Source organism: Hyla sarda, chromosome 10, assembly GCF_029499605.1.
Source record: "Hyla sarda isolate aHylSar1 chromosome 10, aHylSar1.hap1, whole genome shotgun sequence".
In the NCBI taxonomy this organism is placed as follows: Eukaryota; Metazoa; Chordata; class Amphibia; order Anura; family Hylidae; genus Hyla; species Hyla sarda.
Genome location: NC_079198.1, coordinates 30,472,544 through 30,488,728, shown reverse-complemented (window position 1 = coordinate 30,488,728; position 16,185 = coordinate 30,472,544). Strand labels below are relative to the sequence as shown.

The window sequence follows — 16,185 nt, the reverse complement described above, 5'->3', positions numbered from 1 at the left end:
CTTTTATTGTTCAAAAATTAAAAAGTTATAAAAAAAAAATTATATATATATATATATATATATATATATATATATATATATATATACACATATTTCTTATTGCCATATTCAAACTGATCCATTGAATAACCATAATTTGTTATTTTTACCGCACAGTAAACAATAGAAATAAAACACAAAAACAATGTCAGAATTACGGTTTTTCTTTTATTTATTTTTTTGCATTTCACTAACAAAAAATGAATAAAAACCGCATTAAAAAATACGATTCGTTTCTCAAAAAACAAGCTGTCATATGGCTTGATGATAGAAAGCAACAGTGAAAAATATTAAGAAAATGCTTGATCCTTATCTGAGAATTGCTGGAGCAAGCTAATCCGGCCCTAGGCATTTATTTACATTGTTAGGGTGGGAGGGCATGTAAAAAGGCACTCCATGAAATAAACACAACACATAACCCATGGGGTGCCTATACTGTACATGTATCACCAGCCTCTTCTCCATTGACATCAGTAGTAGTACAGGAGCCTATAATTGATCTCATCTGTAACTCCTGTTAGTTTCAATCATTTATCTCCAGTGCAGAGACCAAACTGTTGACCCAAATTATAGATTGGGGAGAGGGAGGAGATAGCACGGATCCTCCTAAACTTCTTCTAGTGTGACATCCCTATTGCACATGGCCATACATTCTTTCAGAGGTGATGTACTTCTTTGAGTAGTATAGCAACATTCCTAGACAATCTGTCAGAAGATAGTGATTCTCCTTATGATGATCCAGTAAATAAGAATTCTTTGGAGCAAAGTATGGGTAATAGTTCTCCACTATAAAGCAGAAAATTGCTTCTCTATTGCCACCTACTGGTAGGTGACTCAGGTTAACCTTCCTGTTCTTGTCAGTACAGAGTGGAGGTGCCCATACGCCCATACGCCTTCAATGACTGTTGAGTGATTTTTGTACAGCCAACAGCTATCTCTCCTGTTCACTCCATACACTGCTGAGACCCAAAATACCCTTTAACCAACCAATCTAATATCCCCCCCTCCCCCAATAAAGACACCTAAACACTTTAAGTCTATATGGGTGGGGGTCAGCAACAGTATTTATTATAAATAACACTTAGGCTAAGTTTCCACTTGATTTTTTTCTCTGTTAGTTTTTGGATAACTACCACTGCAGTTTTTGAGCCAAAGCCAGAAGTGTACTCAAAAGGAATAGAACATATAAAGGAAGAACTTACACTTCTCCTCCCTTATGGATCCTCTTCTGACTTTGGCTCAAAAACTGCCAGAAAAAAAAAAAAGTGGAAGCTTAGCCTTATAAGGCACACTTAAAGGGGTACTCCGCTGCGCAGTGTTTGGAACAAACTGTTCCGAACGCTGGAGCCGGCGCCGGGAGCTTGTGATGTAATAGCCGTGATGGGGGCGTGATGGCTGCACAGTAATTCCCCCAACTACGGCGAACAAGTACACCATCAAACATTTGTGCATAATCTTTAAATGATTACCCTCTGTGACTTGAAAACAAGAATGCAAAAGAAAACACGCAGAAATAACAACATTCAAAACAAAAAAAACTGTTGCCAGCAGGAAAAGGGACAACCTCCGGGATTCAGACTGGGGAAATGGCACCCTAGCAGTGCACCCATACAGGGAGGGGATTAAAATAGCGGGAAAACCTTGGCTAGCAGGGATAAAGGATGTCAAGCTTGGCTGGCCTAGAGGTGAGACTGGGCTGGATTGTAGCAAAAGGAGGGAGGAGGGTGACACAGGCCACTATAATTAATGGTACAGGGGCTCAGCAGTCAGAGGAGCCTATTGGCATACTCCGCCATGCCCTTTAAGAATATTCAGTTCAGCTGTGTGAGCTATGTTCTAAATGTTGAAATGGGGGAGGGGGAGGTAAGCCAGAATTTCAGACAGTAAGTCTATAAACATTAGATGTTGAGAGGTCCAACCAAAATTAGTGGATTGTTGACTTTTCACTAAAGTATATGGGAACCTTAAATGGTATAAAGTATATGAGACCCCCAATGATCTATGCCCGGCACCACAGCGTTCGTGACATCACACCATGCCCCCTCCATTCATGTCTATGGGAGGGGGCGTGACTGTTAGTACGTAGCCATCATGCCATGAAAAATGGGGGCATGACGGCTGTGGTCGCCCGTCATCCAGGACAGAGTGAAGTTTGCTCTCTGCACCCCTATAAGATGTCTTGGCGGTGGAGAACAATTGCTTTTCAAATCAACTGGTGCCATAAAGTTATACAGATTTATAAATTACTTTTATTTAAAAAAAAAATCTTAATCCTTCCAGTGCTTATTAGCTGCTGTAAGCTCCACAGGAAGTCGTATTTCTTTCTGGAGTTCTTTTCGGTCTGACCAAAGTGCTCTCTGCTGACACCTCTGTCCATATCAGGAACTGTCCAGAGTACAAGCAAATCCCCATAGCAAACCTCTCCTGCTCTGGACAGTTCCTGATATGGACAGAGGTGTCAGCAGAGAGCACTGTGATATGACAGAAAAGAACTCCAGAAATAAAAACAACTTCCTCTGGGGTATACAGCAGCTGATACAGCTGATAAGTACTGGAAGAATTAAGATTTTTTTTAATAGAAGTAATTAACAAATCCGTTTAACCTTCTGGAACCAGTTGATTTGAATTTTTTTTTTACCCCACCGGAGTATCCCTTTAACCCCTTAAGGACGCAGGACGTAAATGTACGTCCTGGTGAGGTGGTACTTAACGCACCAGGACGTACATTTACGTCCTAAGCATAACCGCGGGCATCGGAGCGATGCCCGTGTCATGCGCGGCTGATCCCGGCTGCTGATCTCAGCCAGGGACCCGCCGGCAATGGCCGACGCCCGCGATCTCGCGGGCGTCCGCCATTAACCCCTCAGGTGCCGGGATCAATACAGATCCCGGCATCTGCGGCAGTTCGCGATTAAAATGAACGATCGGATCGCCCGCAGCGCTGCTGCGGGGATCCGATCATCATAACGCCGCACGGAGGTCCCCTCTCCTTCCTCCGTGCGGCTCCCGGCGTCTCCTGCTCTGGTCTGTGATCGAGCAGACCAGAGCAGGAGATGACCGATAATACTGATCTGTTCTATGTCCTATACATAGAACAGATCAGTATTAGCAATCATGGTATTGCTATGAATAGTCCCCTATGGGGACTATTCAAGTGTAAAAAAAAATTTAAAAAAATGTAAAAGTAAAAGTAAAAAAAAGTGAAAAATCCCCTCCCCCAATAAAAAAGTAAAACGTCCGTTTTTTCCTATTTTACCCCCAAAAAGCGTAAAAAACATTTTTTATAGACATATTTGGTATCGCCGCGTGCGTAAATGTCCGAACTATTAAAATAAAATGTTAATGATCCCGTACGGTGAACGGCGTGAACGAAAAAAAATTAAAAAAGTCCAAAATTCCTACTTTTTTAATACATTTTATTTAAAAAAAAATTATAAAAAATGTATTAAAAGTTTTTTATATACAAATGTGGTATCAAAAAAAAGTACAGATCATGGCGCAAAAAATGAGCCCCCATACCGCCGCTTATACAGAAAAATAAAAAAGTTATAGGTCATCAAAATAAAGGGATTATAAACGTACTAATTTGGTTAAAAAGTTTGTGATTTTTTTTAAGCGCAACAATAATATAAAAGTATATAATAATGGGTATCATTTTAATCGTATTGACCCTCAGAATAAAGAACACATGTCATTTTTACCAGAAATTGTACGGCGTGAAAACAAAACCTTCCAAAATTAGCAAAATTGCGTTTTTCGTTTTAATTTCCCCACAAAAATAGTGTTTTTTGGTTGCGCCATACATTTTATGATATAATGAGTGATGTCATTACAAAGGACAACTGGTCGCGCAAAAAACAAGCCCTCATACTAGTCTGTGGATGAAAATATAAAAGAGTTATGATTTTTAGAAGGCGAGGAGGAAAAAATGAAAACGTAAAAATTAAATTGTCTGAGTCCTTAAGGCCAAAATGGGCTGAGTCCTTAAGGGGTTAAGCGTGCAACGTTTTATACTCCACAGATGAATAACAGTAACACCCCAGAGACAGACACTGCTCTAGAGAAGATGGAGGGTCAACAAGCAAAGGTGAGAACAATGAATCTTACATGTTATTAAAAGTCTAATTTATTGCTGGTGAAAATTGGTTGTTTAATAACAAAAACTATTGTCCATAAATATGTGTCACCAATACCTGCCAACCCCTTCCTCCCACTCAGGGATATCCTGTATTTTCCCATGACCCTCATACCCATCACCTCACACTAAGATAAAAGATCAGTCCACTTATCGGAGTTATGTAATGTTAGATGCCAGAAGACAAAGTTGAAAACAAAACAGATGTTGAGGAAGGTATGGTACTGTGTCTAGCTGCCTGCCTGCCAAGCTGTATAGCAGTGGTAAGATCTGTCCTCATGGAAAATATTGAGTCATTACACAAAACAGGGACATTTAAAGGAATTTCTCCAGTTCAGGTTGAATCTAAAATCCAAAAACATGACTTAGTAGTTGGGATTGGGGGAGAACAGAGAAGCTCCCAGTCCATATGCTTCACTGCAGCCTGAAAGTTGATGAGGCTCAGAAGTCCACCCGCTGGAGCTCATTTAAAGACTTCAGAGCTTCCCAGGTGGTCTCCTAGTGTGAGAGGATGCAGGCAATCCTATACTGTAGGAACCGCAGCCAGAAGGAGACCCATGATATTGATGTGTGATATTGAGCACTAGTGTCACATACAGATCTGTCCTGGGTCCAAGTGCTGCCGCCATTTCTCTGTTGGTTATCTGGTGGCGTTCCTTGCCATCCTGGCAGTGGCATCACAGGGCTGTTCATCATTAGGAGAAGTGGCCACCTTACCCAATGAGAAGGTGTGAGCAATGAGCCAATCAGTTGCACCACCGGTGCTCATGCCTCCCAGAGATGGAATATTTAAACTGTGCAATGTCTATTGTCTATGTCCATGATTGTGGTTTTTGGCCTTCACTAGTATTTTGTTCCTCATTGCCCTGTTCTGACTCCAGTTGACCTGACCTCTGCCTTTTTTTGATAATTCATCATGCCTCCTGATTTTGTACCATGCTATCCTCAAGGTTTGACCCTTGATTGTCCTGACATTGCCTCTTTTTGTGATTTTGTATTGCACTTCCCTCTTGGTTTTGTGACTCTGACTTGTCTCTGATTAACCCCTTTTCTACTAATTCTGTACGGTATTGTCACGATGCCGGCTGGCAGGTAGTGGATCCTCTGTGCCAGAGAGGGATTGGCGTGGACCGTGCTAGTGGATCGGTTCTAAGTCACTACTGGTTTTCACCAGAGCCCGCCGCAAAGCGGGATGGTCTTGCTGCGGCGGTAGTGACCAGGTCGTATCCACTAGCAACGGCTCAACCTCTCTGGCTGCTGAAGATAGGCGCGGTACAAGGGAGTAGACAGAAGCAAGGTCGGACGTAGCAGAAGGTCGGGGCAGGCAGCAAGGATCGTAGTCAGGGGCAACGGCAGGAGGTCTGGAACACAGGCTAGGAACACACAAGGAAACGCTTTCACTGGCACGATGGCAACAAGATCCGGCAAGGAAGTGCAGGGGAAGTGAGGTGATATAGGGAAGTGCACAGGTGATAACACTAATTGGAACCACTGCGCCAATCAGCGGCGCAGTGGCCCTTTAAATCGCAAAGACCCGGCGCGCGCGCGCCCTAGGGAGCGGGGCCGCGCGCGCCGAGACAGGACTGACGGAGAGCGAGTCAGGTACGGGAGCCGGGGTGCGCATCGCGAGCGGGCGCTACCCGCATCGCGAATCGCATCCCGGCTGGAGGCGGTATCGCAGCGCCCCGGGTCAGTGGATCTGACCGGAGCGCTGCAGTGAGGAGAGTGTAGCGAGCGCTCCGGGGAGGAGCGGGGACCCGGAGCGCTCGGCGTAACAGTACCCCCCCCCTTGGGTCTCCCCCTCTTCTTAGAGCCTGAGAACCTGAGGAGCAGACTTTTGTCTAGGATATTGTCCTCAGGTTCCCAGGATCTCTCTTCTGGACCACAACCCTCCCAATCCACTAAAAAAAAGGTTTTCCCTCTGACCTTTTTGGATGCCAGAATCTCTTTGACGGAGAAGATGTCCGAGGAGCCGGAAACAGGAGTGGGAGGAACAGATTTGGGAGAGAAACGGTTAATGATAAGTGGTTTAAGAAGAGAAACGTGAAAGGCATTAGGAATACGAAGAGAAGGAGGAAGAAGAAGTTTGTAAGAGACAGGATTAATCTGGCACAAAATTTTGAAAGGACCAAGATAGCGTGGTCCCAACTTATAGCTAGGGACACGGAAGCGGACATATTTAGCGGAGAGCCATACCTTGTCTCCAGGGGAAAAAATGGGAGGAGCTCTTCTTTTCTTATCCGCGAACTTCTTCATGCGTGATGAAGCCTGTAAGAGAGAATTTTGGGTCTCTCTCCATATGATGGAAAGATCACGAGAAATTTCATCCACAGCGGGCAGACCAGAGGGCAAGGGGGTAGGGAGGGGGGGAAGAGGGTGACGGCCGTACACCACGAAAAATGGGGATTTGGAGGAAGATTCAGAGACTCTGAAGTTATACGAGAATTCGGCCCATGGTAGAAGATCTGCCCAGTCATCCTGGCGGGAGGAAACAAAATGTCGTAAATAATCACCCAAGACCTGGTTAATTCTTTCTACTTGTCCATTGGATTGAGGATGATATGCAGAAGAAAAATTTAATTTAATCTTGAGTTGTTTACAGAGAGCCCTCCAGAATTTAGACACGAATTGGACGCCTCTATCCGAGACGATCTGCGTGGGCAACCCGTGAAGACGAAAAATGTGTACAAAAAATTGTTTAGCCAACTGAGGCGCTGAAGGAAGACCAGGAAGAGGGATGAAATGTGCCATTTTGGAGAATCGATCAACGACCACCCAAATAACAGTGTTGCCATGGGATGGGGGTAAGTCTGTAATAAAATCCATACCAATCAGAGACCAAGGCTGTTCGGGGACAGGCAGAGGATGAAGAAAACCAGCGGGCTTCTGGCGAGGAGTCTTATCCCGGGCACAGATAGTGCAGGCTCGCACAAAGTCCACAACATCCGTCTCCAGAGTCGGCCACCAATAGAAGCGAGAGATGAGTTGCACAGATTTCTTGATGCCCGCATGACCTGCGAGATGGGAGGAGTGACCCCATTTGAGGATTCCGAGGCGTTGGCGTGGAGAAACAAAGGTCTTTCCTGGAGGAGTTTGCCTGATGGAGGCTGGAGAAGTGGAAATCAGGCAGTCAGGAGGAATGATGTGTTGCGGAGAGAGTTCAACTTCAGAAGCATCCGAGGAACGAGAGAGAGCATCGGCCCTAATGTTCTTATCGGCAGGCCGAAAGTGAATTTCAAAATTAAATCGGGCAAAGAACAGAGACCACCTGGCCTGGCGAGGATTCAGCCGTTGGGCAGACTGGAGGTAGGAGAGGTTCTTGTGATCGGTGTAAATAATAACTGGAAATCTTGATCCCTCCAGCAGATGCCTCCATTCCTCAAGTGCCAATTTAATGGCTAGAAGCTCTCGATCCCCGATGGAGTAGTTCCTCTCCGCCGGAGAGAAGGTCCTAGAAAAAAAACCACAAGTAACAGCATGCCCGGAAGAATTTTTTTGTAGAAGGACAGCTCCAGCTCCCACAGAGGAGGCATCAACCTCCAATAGGAAGGGTTTAGATGGGTCAGGTCTGGAGAGCACGGGAGCCGAAGAAAAGGCAGACTTGAGCCGTTTAAAGGCGTCTTCCGCTTGAGGAGGCCAAGACTTGGGATCGGCATTTTTTTTGGTTAAAGCCACGATAGGAGCCACAACGGTAGAAAAATGTGGAATAAATTGTCTGTAATAATTGGCGAACCCCAAAAAACGTTGGATAGCACGGAGTCCGGAGGGGCGTGGCCAATCTAAGACGGCAGAGAGTTTGTCTGGATCCATTTGTAGTCCCTGGCCAGAGACCAAGTATCCTAGGAAAGGAAGAGATTGGCATTCAAACAGACATTTCTCTATTTTGGCATAGAGTTGATTGTCACGAAGTCTCTGAAGAACCATACGGACATGCTGGCAGTGTTCTTCTAGATTGGCAGAAAAAATCAGGATATCGTCCAGATATACAACAACACAGGAGTATAAGAGATCACGAAAAATTTCATTAACAAAGTCTTGGAAGACGGCAGGGGCGTTGCACAGGCCAAAGGGCATGACCAGATACTCAAAGTGTCCATCTCTGGTGTTAAATGCCGTTTTCCATTCATCCCCCTCTCTGATGCGGATGAGATTATAAGCACCTCTTAAGTCCAGTTTGGTAAAGATGTGGGCACCTTGGAGGCGATCAAAGAGTTCAGAGATGAGGGGTAGGGGGTAGCGGTTCTTAACCGTGATTTTATTAAGACCGCGGTAGTCAATGCAAGGGCGTAGAGAGCCATCTTTTTTGGACACAAAGAAAAATCCGGCTCCGGCAGGAGAGGAGGATTTACGGATAAAGCCCTTTTTTAAATTTTCCTGGACGTATTCAGACATGGCAAGAGTCTCTGGGGCGGACAGAGGATAAATTCTGCCCCGGGGTGGAGTAGTGCCCGGGAGGAGGTCGATAGGACAATCATAAGGCCTGTGAGGAGGTAGAGTCTCAGCTTGTTTTTTGCAAAAAACATCCGCAAAGTCCATATAGGCCTTAGGGAGACCGGTTACAGGAGGAACCACAGAGTCACGGCAAGGGTTACTGGGAACCGGTTTTAGGCAGTCCTTGGAACAAGAGGGCCCCCAACTCTTGATCTCCCCAGTGGACCAATCCAGGGTTGGGGAATGAAGTTGAAGCCAGGGAAGTCCAAGGAGAACTTCAGAAGTGCAATTGGGGAGGACCAAAAGTTCAATCCTCTCGTGATGAGGTCCGATGCGCATTAGAAGGGGCTCCGTGCGGAAACGTATGGTACAGTCCAATCTTTCATTGTTTACACAATTGATGTAGAGGGGTCTGGCGAGACTGGTCACCGGGATGTTGAACCTGTTGACGAGAGAGGCCAAAATAAAATTTCCTGCAGATCCGGAGTCCAAGAAGGCCACAGCAGAGAAGGAGAAGGCAGAGGCAGACATCCGCACAGGCACAGTAAGACGTGGAGAAGCAGAGTAGACATCAAGGACTGTCTCACCTTTGTGCGGAGTCAGCGTACGTCTTTCCAGGCGGGGAGGACGGATAGGACAATCCTTCAGGAAGTGTTCGGTACTAGCACAGTACAGGCAGAGATTCTCCATGCGGCGTCGTGTCCTCTCTTGAGGTGTCAGGCGAGACCGGTCGACCTGCATAGCCTCCACGGCGGGAGGCACAGGAACAGATTGCAGGGGACCAGAGGAGAGAGGAGCCGGGGAGAAGAAACGCCTCGTGCGAACAGAGTCCATATCCTGGCGGAGCTCCTGACGCCTTTCGGAAAAACGCATGTCAATGCGAGTGGCTAGGTGAATAAGTTCATGTAGATTAGCAGGGATTTCTCGTGCGGCCAGAACATCTTTAATGTTGCTGGATAGGCCTTTTTTAAAGGTCGCGCAGAGGGCCTCATTATTCCAGGATAATTCTGAAGCAAGAGTACGGAATTGTACGGCATACTCGCCAACGGAAGAATTACCCTGGACCAGGTTCAACAGGGCAGTCTCAGCAGAAGAGGCTCGGGCAGGTTCCTCAAAGACACTTCGAATTTCCGAGAAGAAGGAGTGTACAGAGGCAGTGACGGGGTCATTGCGGTCCCAGAGCGGTGTGGCCCAAGACAGGGCTTTTCCAGACAGAAGGCTGACTACGAAAGCCACCTTAGACCTTTCAGTGGGAAACTGGTCCGACATCATCTCCAGGTGCAGGGAACATTGGGAAAGAAAGCCACGGCAAAACTTAGAGTCCCCATCAAATTTATCCGGCAAGGATAGTCGTAGACCAGAAGCGGCCACTCGCTGCGGAGGAGGTGCAGGAGCTGGCGGAGGAGATGATTGCTGAAGCTGTGGTAGTAACTGCTGAAGCATAACGGTCAGTTGAGACAGCTGTTGGCCTTGTTGCGCTATCTGTTGCGACTGCTGGGCGACCACCGTGGTGAGGTCAGCGACAACTGGCAGAGGAACTTCAGCGGGATCCATGGCCGGATCTACTGTCACGATGCCGGCTGGCAGGTAGTGGATCCTCTGTGCCAGAGAGGGATTGGCGTGGACCGTGCTAGTGGATCGGTTCTAAGTCACTACTGGTTTTCACCAGAGCCCGCCGCAAAGCGGGATGGTCTTGCTGCGGCGGCAGTGACCAGGTCGTATCCACTAGCAACGGCTCAACCTCTCTGGCTGCTGAAGATAGGCGCGGTACAAGGGAGTAGACAGAAGCAAGGTCGGACGTAGCAGAAGGTCGGGGCAGGCAGCAAGGATCGTAGTCAGGGGCAACGGCAGGAGGTCTGGAACACAGGCTAGGAACACACAAGGAAACGCTTTCACTGGCACGATGGCAACAAGATCCGGCAAGGAAGTGCAGGGGAAGTGAGGTGATATAGGGAAGTGCACAGGTGATAACACTAATTGGAACCACTGCGCCAATCAGCGGCGCAGTGGCCCTTTAAATCGCAAAGACCCGGCGCGCGCGCGCCCTAGGGAGCGGGGCCGTGCGCGCCGGGACAGGACTGACGGAGAGCGAGTCAGGTACGGGAGCCGGGGTGCGCATCGCGAGCGGGCGCTACCCGCATCGCGAATCGCATCCCGGCTGGAGGCGGTATCGCAGCGCCCCGGGTCAGTGGATCTGACCGGAGCGCTGCAGTGAGGAGAGTGTAGCGAGCGCTCCGGGGAGGAGCGGGGACCCGGAGCGCTCGGCGTAACAGGTATATACACGTGTATTGTCAACCTTGCTTGTCTGACTGATGCCCTATGCTCATATTTCAGGGTAGGGACCGTTATCCAGTTGGGGAACTGCTTAGGGTAGATCATCCAAGTAGGTAGGGTAAGTGGTTTGGGGCAAGCTCAGATCTGCACTGATCCCTAGGCAATGTGACAACTAGGCTCAGAAAAAGACAGCTAGGAATTTTAACTGTTAAAGTTGACCTAAACATTCACAAAAAATTTAGAAACATGCCCTTAGTGGTCAATGGCGAGCAATGTGACCGGGCCACACTCTTTTTTTTTTTTTTTTTACTCATACAAACCTTTCTACCTTTGATATTTGGCCATGAATTTACCTCACTGAGATATGCTCCTTTCTGGATAATGCAGGTGCGGTGGGCCAGTACGGGAGTTGTACCCCCGTACCCCTGCTGCCCTGTCCGGCAGCCTCCCTACAGTGACCCCTGGGCCCCCTCTACACCTATCCCTCATGTATATATTTTCTGCCATGTGTTATACTGTAAAGTTTATATGAGTGTTATCGCTTTAAGAAATGTTAACATGTGATCACCAGTTGTCATGTGAGATGTCATGTGAGTGTAATCCCGTGAGGTATCAGTGACCATGTGACCTAAGAGTGACCTATGGGACCCCACCAGAGTCTCCTACATATAAGCCTTGGGTGGAGCCTCTGCTCTCTCTGTCTTAGTCTTTGCTAAGGTCCAGTGCAGTCAAGTCCTAGAGTGTGTCTGGAGTTCATAGGAGGCCTCAAGTTAAGTCTGCAGCCACAAATCATCAAGTCTACAAGTAAGCTACAGTCACAGCTTAGTCAGTCTCAAGTCAAGTCAAGTCAGTCACAGTCATCTTTTGTCAAGTGAGAGTGGCCTGCACTAAAATTGCCCAAATCTACTGCAAGTCCCAGCAAACCCTAAGGTCTCTGAAGTCACTGGTCACCTCTGTGAACCTAGCTAAGCTGTATAGACTATTCCACCTGTCTAATTCAGTAAAGATACAGTTGTTCCATAACTTAGCGTCGGAGTCATTATTGCCCCCGTGCCTAGCTCAGGATCCAGCGGCATACCTTCGGGTGGTATTGAAGATAACCCACGCCCTGGCGTCACGAATAAGAGGGGTTAATGCCATCTGACCTTAGGGTTATTCTATCTGCTCTGCATCACACCCTCTACCACACAGGTTTTTGTGGATGTGTCTCAGCATGTGTGATGTTTGCCAGCACTTTATGCCTATGTCCTCTTTGCCCATACTAAAATCATTAGGCTTTGCATCTGTATCAGGTGTAAGTATATAGAGACAACCTATCTGCACTTAGGCTCTTTTCTACTATAGGGTATACATGGAGTATACACTGTGGATTTTATGCTGCAGATATTATGCTGTGTCGAATTGTTTATTCACATTAATAAACACATCATAAAATAAGCAAAATAAAATCTGCAACGTATACGCAACATTTAAACATACTCTTAAGCAGCATAAAATGACTTCATGACTTTTTACCATGAAAAAAAGTGTACAACTAATACATTTGTTCCCAATGTGCAGCCAAAAACATGCAACATGTGTGTGAACATTGTCCAGAGAAGGTGCAGATTAACTGGGTCAGGCGCATCTCTGGCTTACTGCCAAATCATGCCTAACCATGCTAGGAGTTGTGGTTTTTAAACAGCTGGAGAGCCACAGATTTGGGATCATTGCTAAAATGGACCCAAAATGTTTTTTCATGATGGTTGCCTTCTGAAAGAAAATATGGTAGCCACTTTGTAATGTAAGCGACCGACAGAATACAAATTAATACAGCAGTGCCTATCCAATGTGGCCCTGTCATATGTAACACTTGTCATATTTAAAGGAGTTAACAGGGGGAGGAGGGAGGGTTTAGAACAATGCCCATTCTACAGTATTTAAAAAAAGAAACCTCTAGCACTTCCAGCACTTCCACGGTGCCTACAATGTCGTGGTCAGGTTCCCAGCTGTGGTCCTCTTCCTGAAAGAAAGTGTGAGGCTTAGGCCCAAAGTGGCGCTGGGGCTCAGTTGGTCATCTTGCCGCTCAGCCAATCCCTAGCTAAAGTAGGACATTGCTGTGGCCAGTGACTAGCTGAGTGGCAGTATGACACACTGGGCCCCCCAACGTCACTAGGGCCCAAGCATTACTCTGCAGCTCATGAAGATTGCAGCCGGGGACCGAAGCAGGACACTGGAGGCACCACGGGAGTGCTGGAGGAGAGTAGAGTTTTTTATATATATATATATATATATATATATATATATATACACACATACACTGTATAATGGGCACTGCCCCTCCCACAGGATAACCCCTTTAAAGGGGTAGTCCAGTGGAGAAAAACTTATCCCCTATCCTAAGGATAGGGGATAAGTTTGAGATTGCGAGGGGTCCAATCACTGGGGCCCCCTGCGATCTCTCTGTACGGGGGCCAGGCTCTCCGGCCAGATAGCGGGTGTCGACCTCCGCATGAAGCGGTGGCCGACACGCCCCCTCAATACATCGCTATGGCAGAGCCGGAGATTGCCGAAGGCAGCGCTTCGCCTCCGCCATAGAGTTTTATTGAGGGGGCATGTCGGCCGCCGCTTCGTGCAGGGGTCGACACGCCCCCTTTCCGCGGGCTGTCGGGGCCCCGTACAGGAGATCGCAGGGGGCCCCAGCGGTCGGACCCCCCGCGATCTCAAACTTATCCCCTATCCTTAGGATAGGGGATAAGTTGTTCACCACTGGATATTTCCTTTAAGGTCCTGTACTGCTCTCTACACTCCATACAAAAACATATATTTCATTAACCAATCAGCAGCCACTGCACTGTAGTTATCACTTCCTGGTCCATTCTAGAGCAACAATTGATCTGTTAATTCTGGACAAGCGAGTCGGTGATATTGCTTTGTCGTGCGGTTGAGACCAGGATCCCCATTTGTTTGCCATGAGGATGACAGAAGCCATACAAATAAGGCTTGCAAGGCACATATCTTCCAAACCACATTGTGGCCATCCTGTATGTAATATAGGAAACAATATTAACCCAAAAGTGGCGGGTGCTTTTTAATACCATTGCAAATTGTATACACATAGATTACCTGACCTGCCATTACAATTGTGAATATGAGGTAAATATGTTGATGCTATTGTTACAAAGTGTCATCGTCCCTGAGTTATCCATGAGTCATAATATCCTCAGAATAGTTGTGTATCGTGCATACCGTATCATTATGTAAATGGGGTTTAGTCATATTTTGTATAACAATTGTCAGGTGGCAAAAATTATAGTGGTCATGTGAGCTCTCCTGCGGCTTCCCGAGAACAACCAGAGGAGCTAGTTTAACAAGTGCAATAGTGAATCAGAAGGTTCCTGTCACCATATATTTTGCATTGTCTTTCCTGAAAACATCTTTCTATGGTACTTTGGCAAATCCAGAATTAAGTTTTTCTGTAATTTGGAAACCAATGCCTGTGCCTTAACCCCTTCCGCTATAGGACATATGCTTACTACCTATCTTTTGATATGTTGCCACAATAGGACATATGCATACCTCCCATTGATCTCCTGGTCTTCATGATGCGCAGGAGATTTACGGCAGGACCCAAATCTGATTGCAGCGGTTCACAGCAGCATTAACCCAATAAATGCTGTGATCAGTACTGATCACAGCATCTATGGAATTGACAGGGAGAGGGGGCTCCCCCGGTTCCCCAATGGTGGCCATGGATTGGATAGGAGATAAGGTGTCTAGGAGGAGGAGTACCTCTTTGAAGCATCATTGGGTAGGTGCAGGACCAACTTTAATTCTGATTGGACCCTGGGCAAGAATTTTTGGGAAGTATTTTTTGTGTAAGCAGGCAGCTTGGCCATGTTCTAAGAAAAACACTTTCACCAGATAACCCATTTAACCCCTTCAAGATAAACCCATTTTGACCTTAAAGTGTACCTGTTTTCTGCAAAAACTTTTTATATAATATAGATAATAACATTATATGTATATTTGTAATACACATTAGTTAACATTTAAAAAATATATATTTTGGGGTGGAAAAATCCTGTCCAAGCAGCTCTCTGTGGAGTCCAAATATAGGAAGTGAGGGCAGAACAACCAGGGCTCTGTGCAGGCTCCTGGCTTGTCAATCATTCTGCTGTGTGAGCCAGGAGTGTGTCACAGAGCCTCACTGCACAGAGCCCTGCTTGTCCTCAGTGTACAGAGCCCTGTTTGTCCTCAGTGCACAGAGCCCTGCTTGTCCTCAGTGTACAGAGCCCTGCTTGTCCTCAGTGCATAGAGCCCTGCTTGTGCACAGAGCCCTGATTGTCCTCACTGTACAGAGCCCTGATTGTCCTCAGTGCAGAGAGCCCTGCTTGTCCTCAGTGTACAGAGCCCTGCTTGTCCTCAGTGCATAGAGCCCTGATTGTCCTCACTGTACAGAGCCCTGATTGTCCTCACTGTACAGAGCCCTGATTGTCCTCAGTGCAGAGAGCCCTGCTTGTCCTCAGTGTACAGAGCCCTGCTTGTCCTCAGTGTACAGAGCCCTGCTTGTCCTCAGTGTACAGAGCCCTGCTTGTCCTCAGTGTACAGAGCCCTGCTTGTCCTCACTGTACATAGCCCTGCTTGTCCTCACTGTATAGAGCCCTGCTTTTCCTCAGTGTACAGAGCCCTGCCTGTCCTCAGTGTACAGAGTTCTCCCTGTCCTCAGTGTACAGAGTCCAGCCTGTCCTCAGTGCAGAGAGCCCTGCTTGTCCTCAGTGTACAGAGCCCTGCTTGTCCTCAGTGTACAGAGCCCTGCTTGTCCTCAGGGTACAGAGCCCTGCTTGTCCTCAGGGTACAGAGCCCTGCTTGTCTTCAGTGTACAGAGCCCTGCTTGTCCTCAGTGTACAGAACTCTGCTTGTCCTCAGTGTACAGAGCCCTGCTTTTCCTCAGTGTACAGAGCCCTGCTTGTCCCACCAACAATATATCTGCAGAGAGACACAAAGGCAATAGCTGCAGGGAGAGGTTTTCTATGGGGAATTGTTCCTGCTCTGGAAAGTTCCTGACATGAACAGAGATGTCAGCAGAGAGTGCCATGGACAGACAGAAAATAAATTCAAAAAGAAAAGAACTTCCTCTGTATTATACAGCATCTGATAAGTACTGGAAGGATTAAGATTTTTTTTAATAGAAGTAATTTACAAATCTGTTTAACCTTCTGACACCAGTTGATTTAAAAAAAAATATGTTTTCCACCGAAGTACCCCTTTAATTCATATACAAAGCTGTATGACGGCTAATTTTTGTGCTGTAAACTCTAGTTTAT

General features: G+C 46.8%; 1 protein-coding gene across 2 annotated transcripts in view; it reads left to right on the top strand.

Annotated features, from left to right (window-relative positions):
• The window catches only part of LOC130293400 (dickkopf-related protein 3-like), a 68,951-nt gene that overhangs the window by 15,372 nt on the left and 37,394 nt on the right, over positions 1–16,185 (top strand). Inside the window, exon 2 of one of the 2 annotated variants that reach the window (XM_056542037.1) lies at positions 4,061–4,126. The exons of the other annotated variant lie outside the window; for it this stretch is intronic. Coding sequence (XP_056398012.1) covers positions 4,061–4,126 — 66 coding nt within the window. The remainder of the gene's footprint in view (positions 1–4,060; positions 4,127–16,185) is intronic. 2 annotated transcript variants of the gene reach the window in all.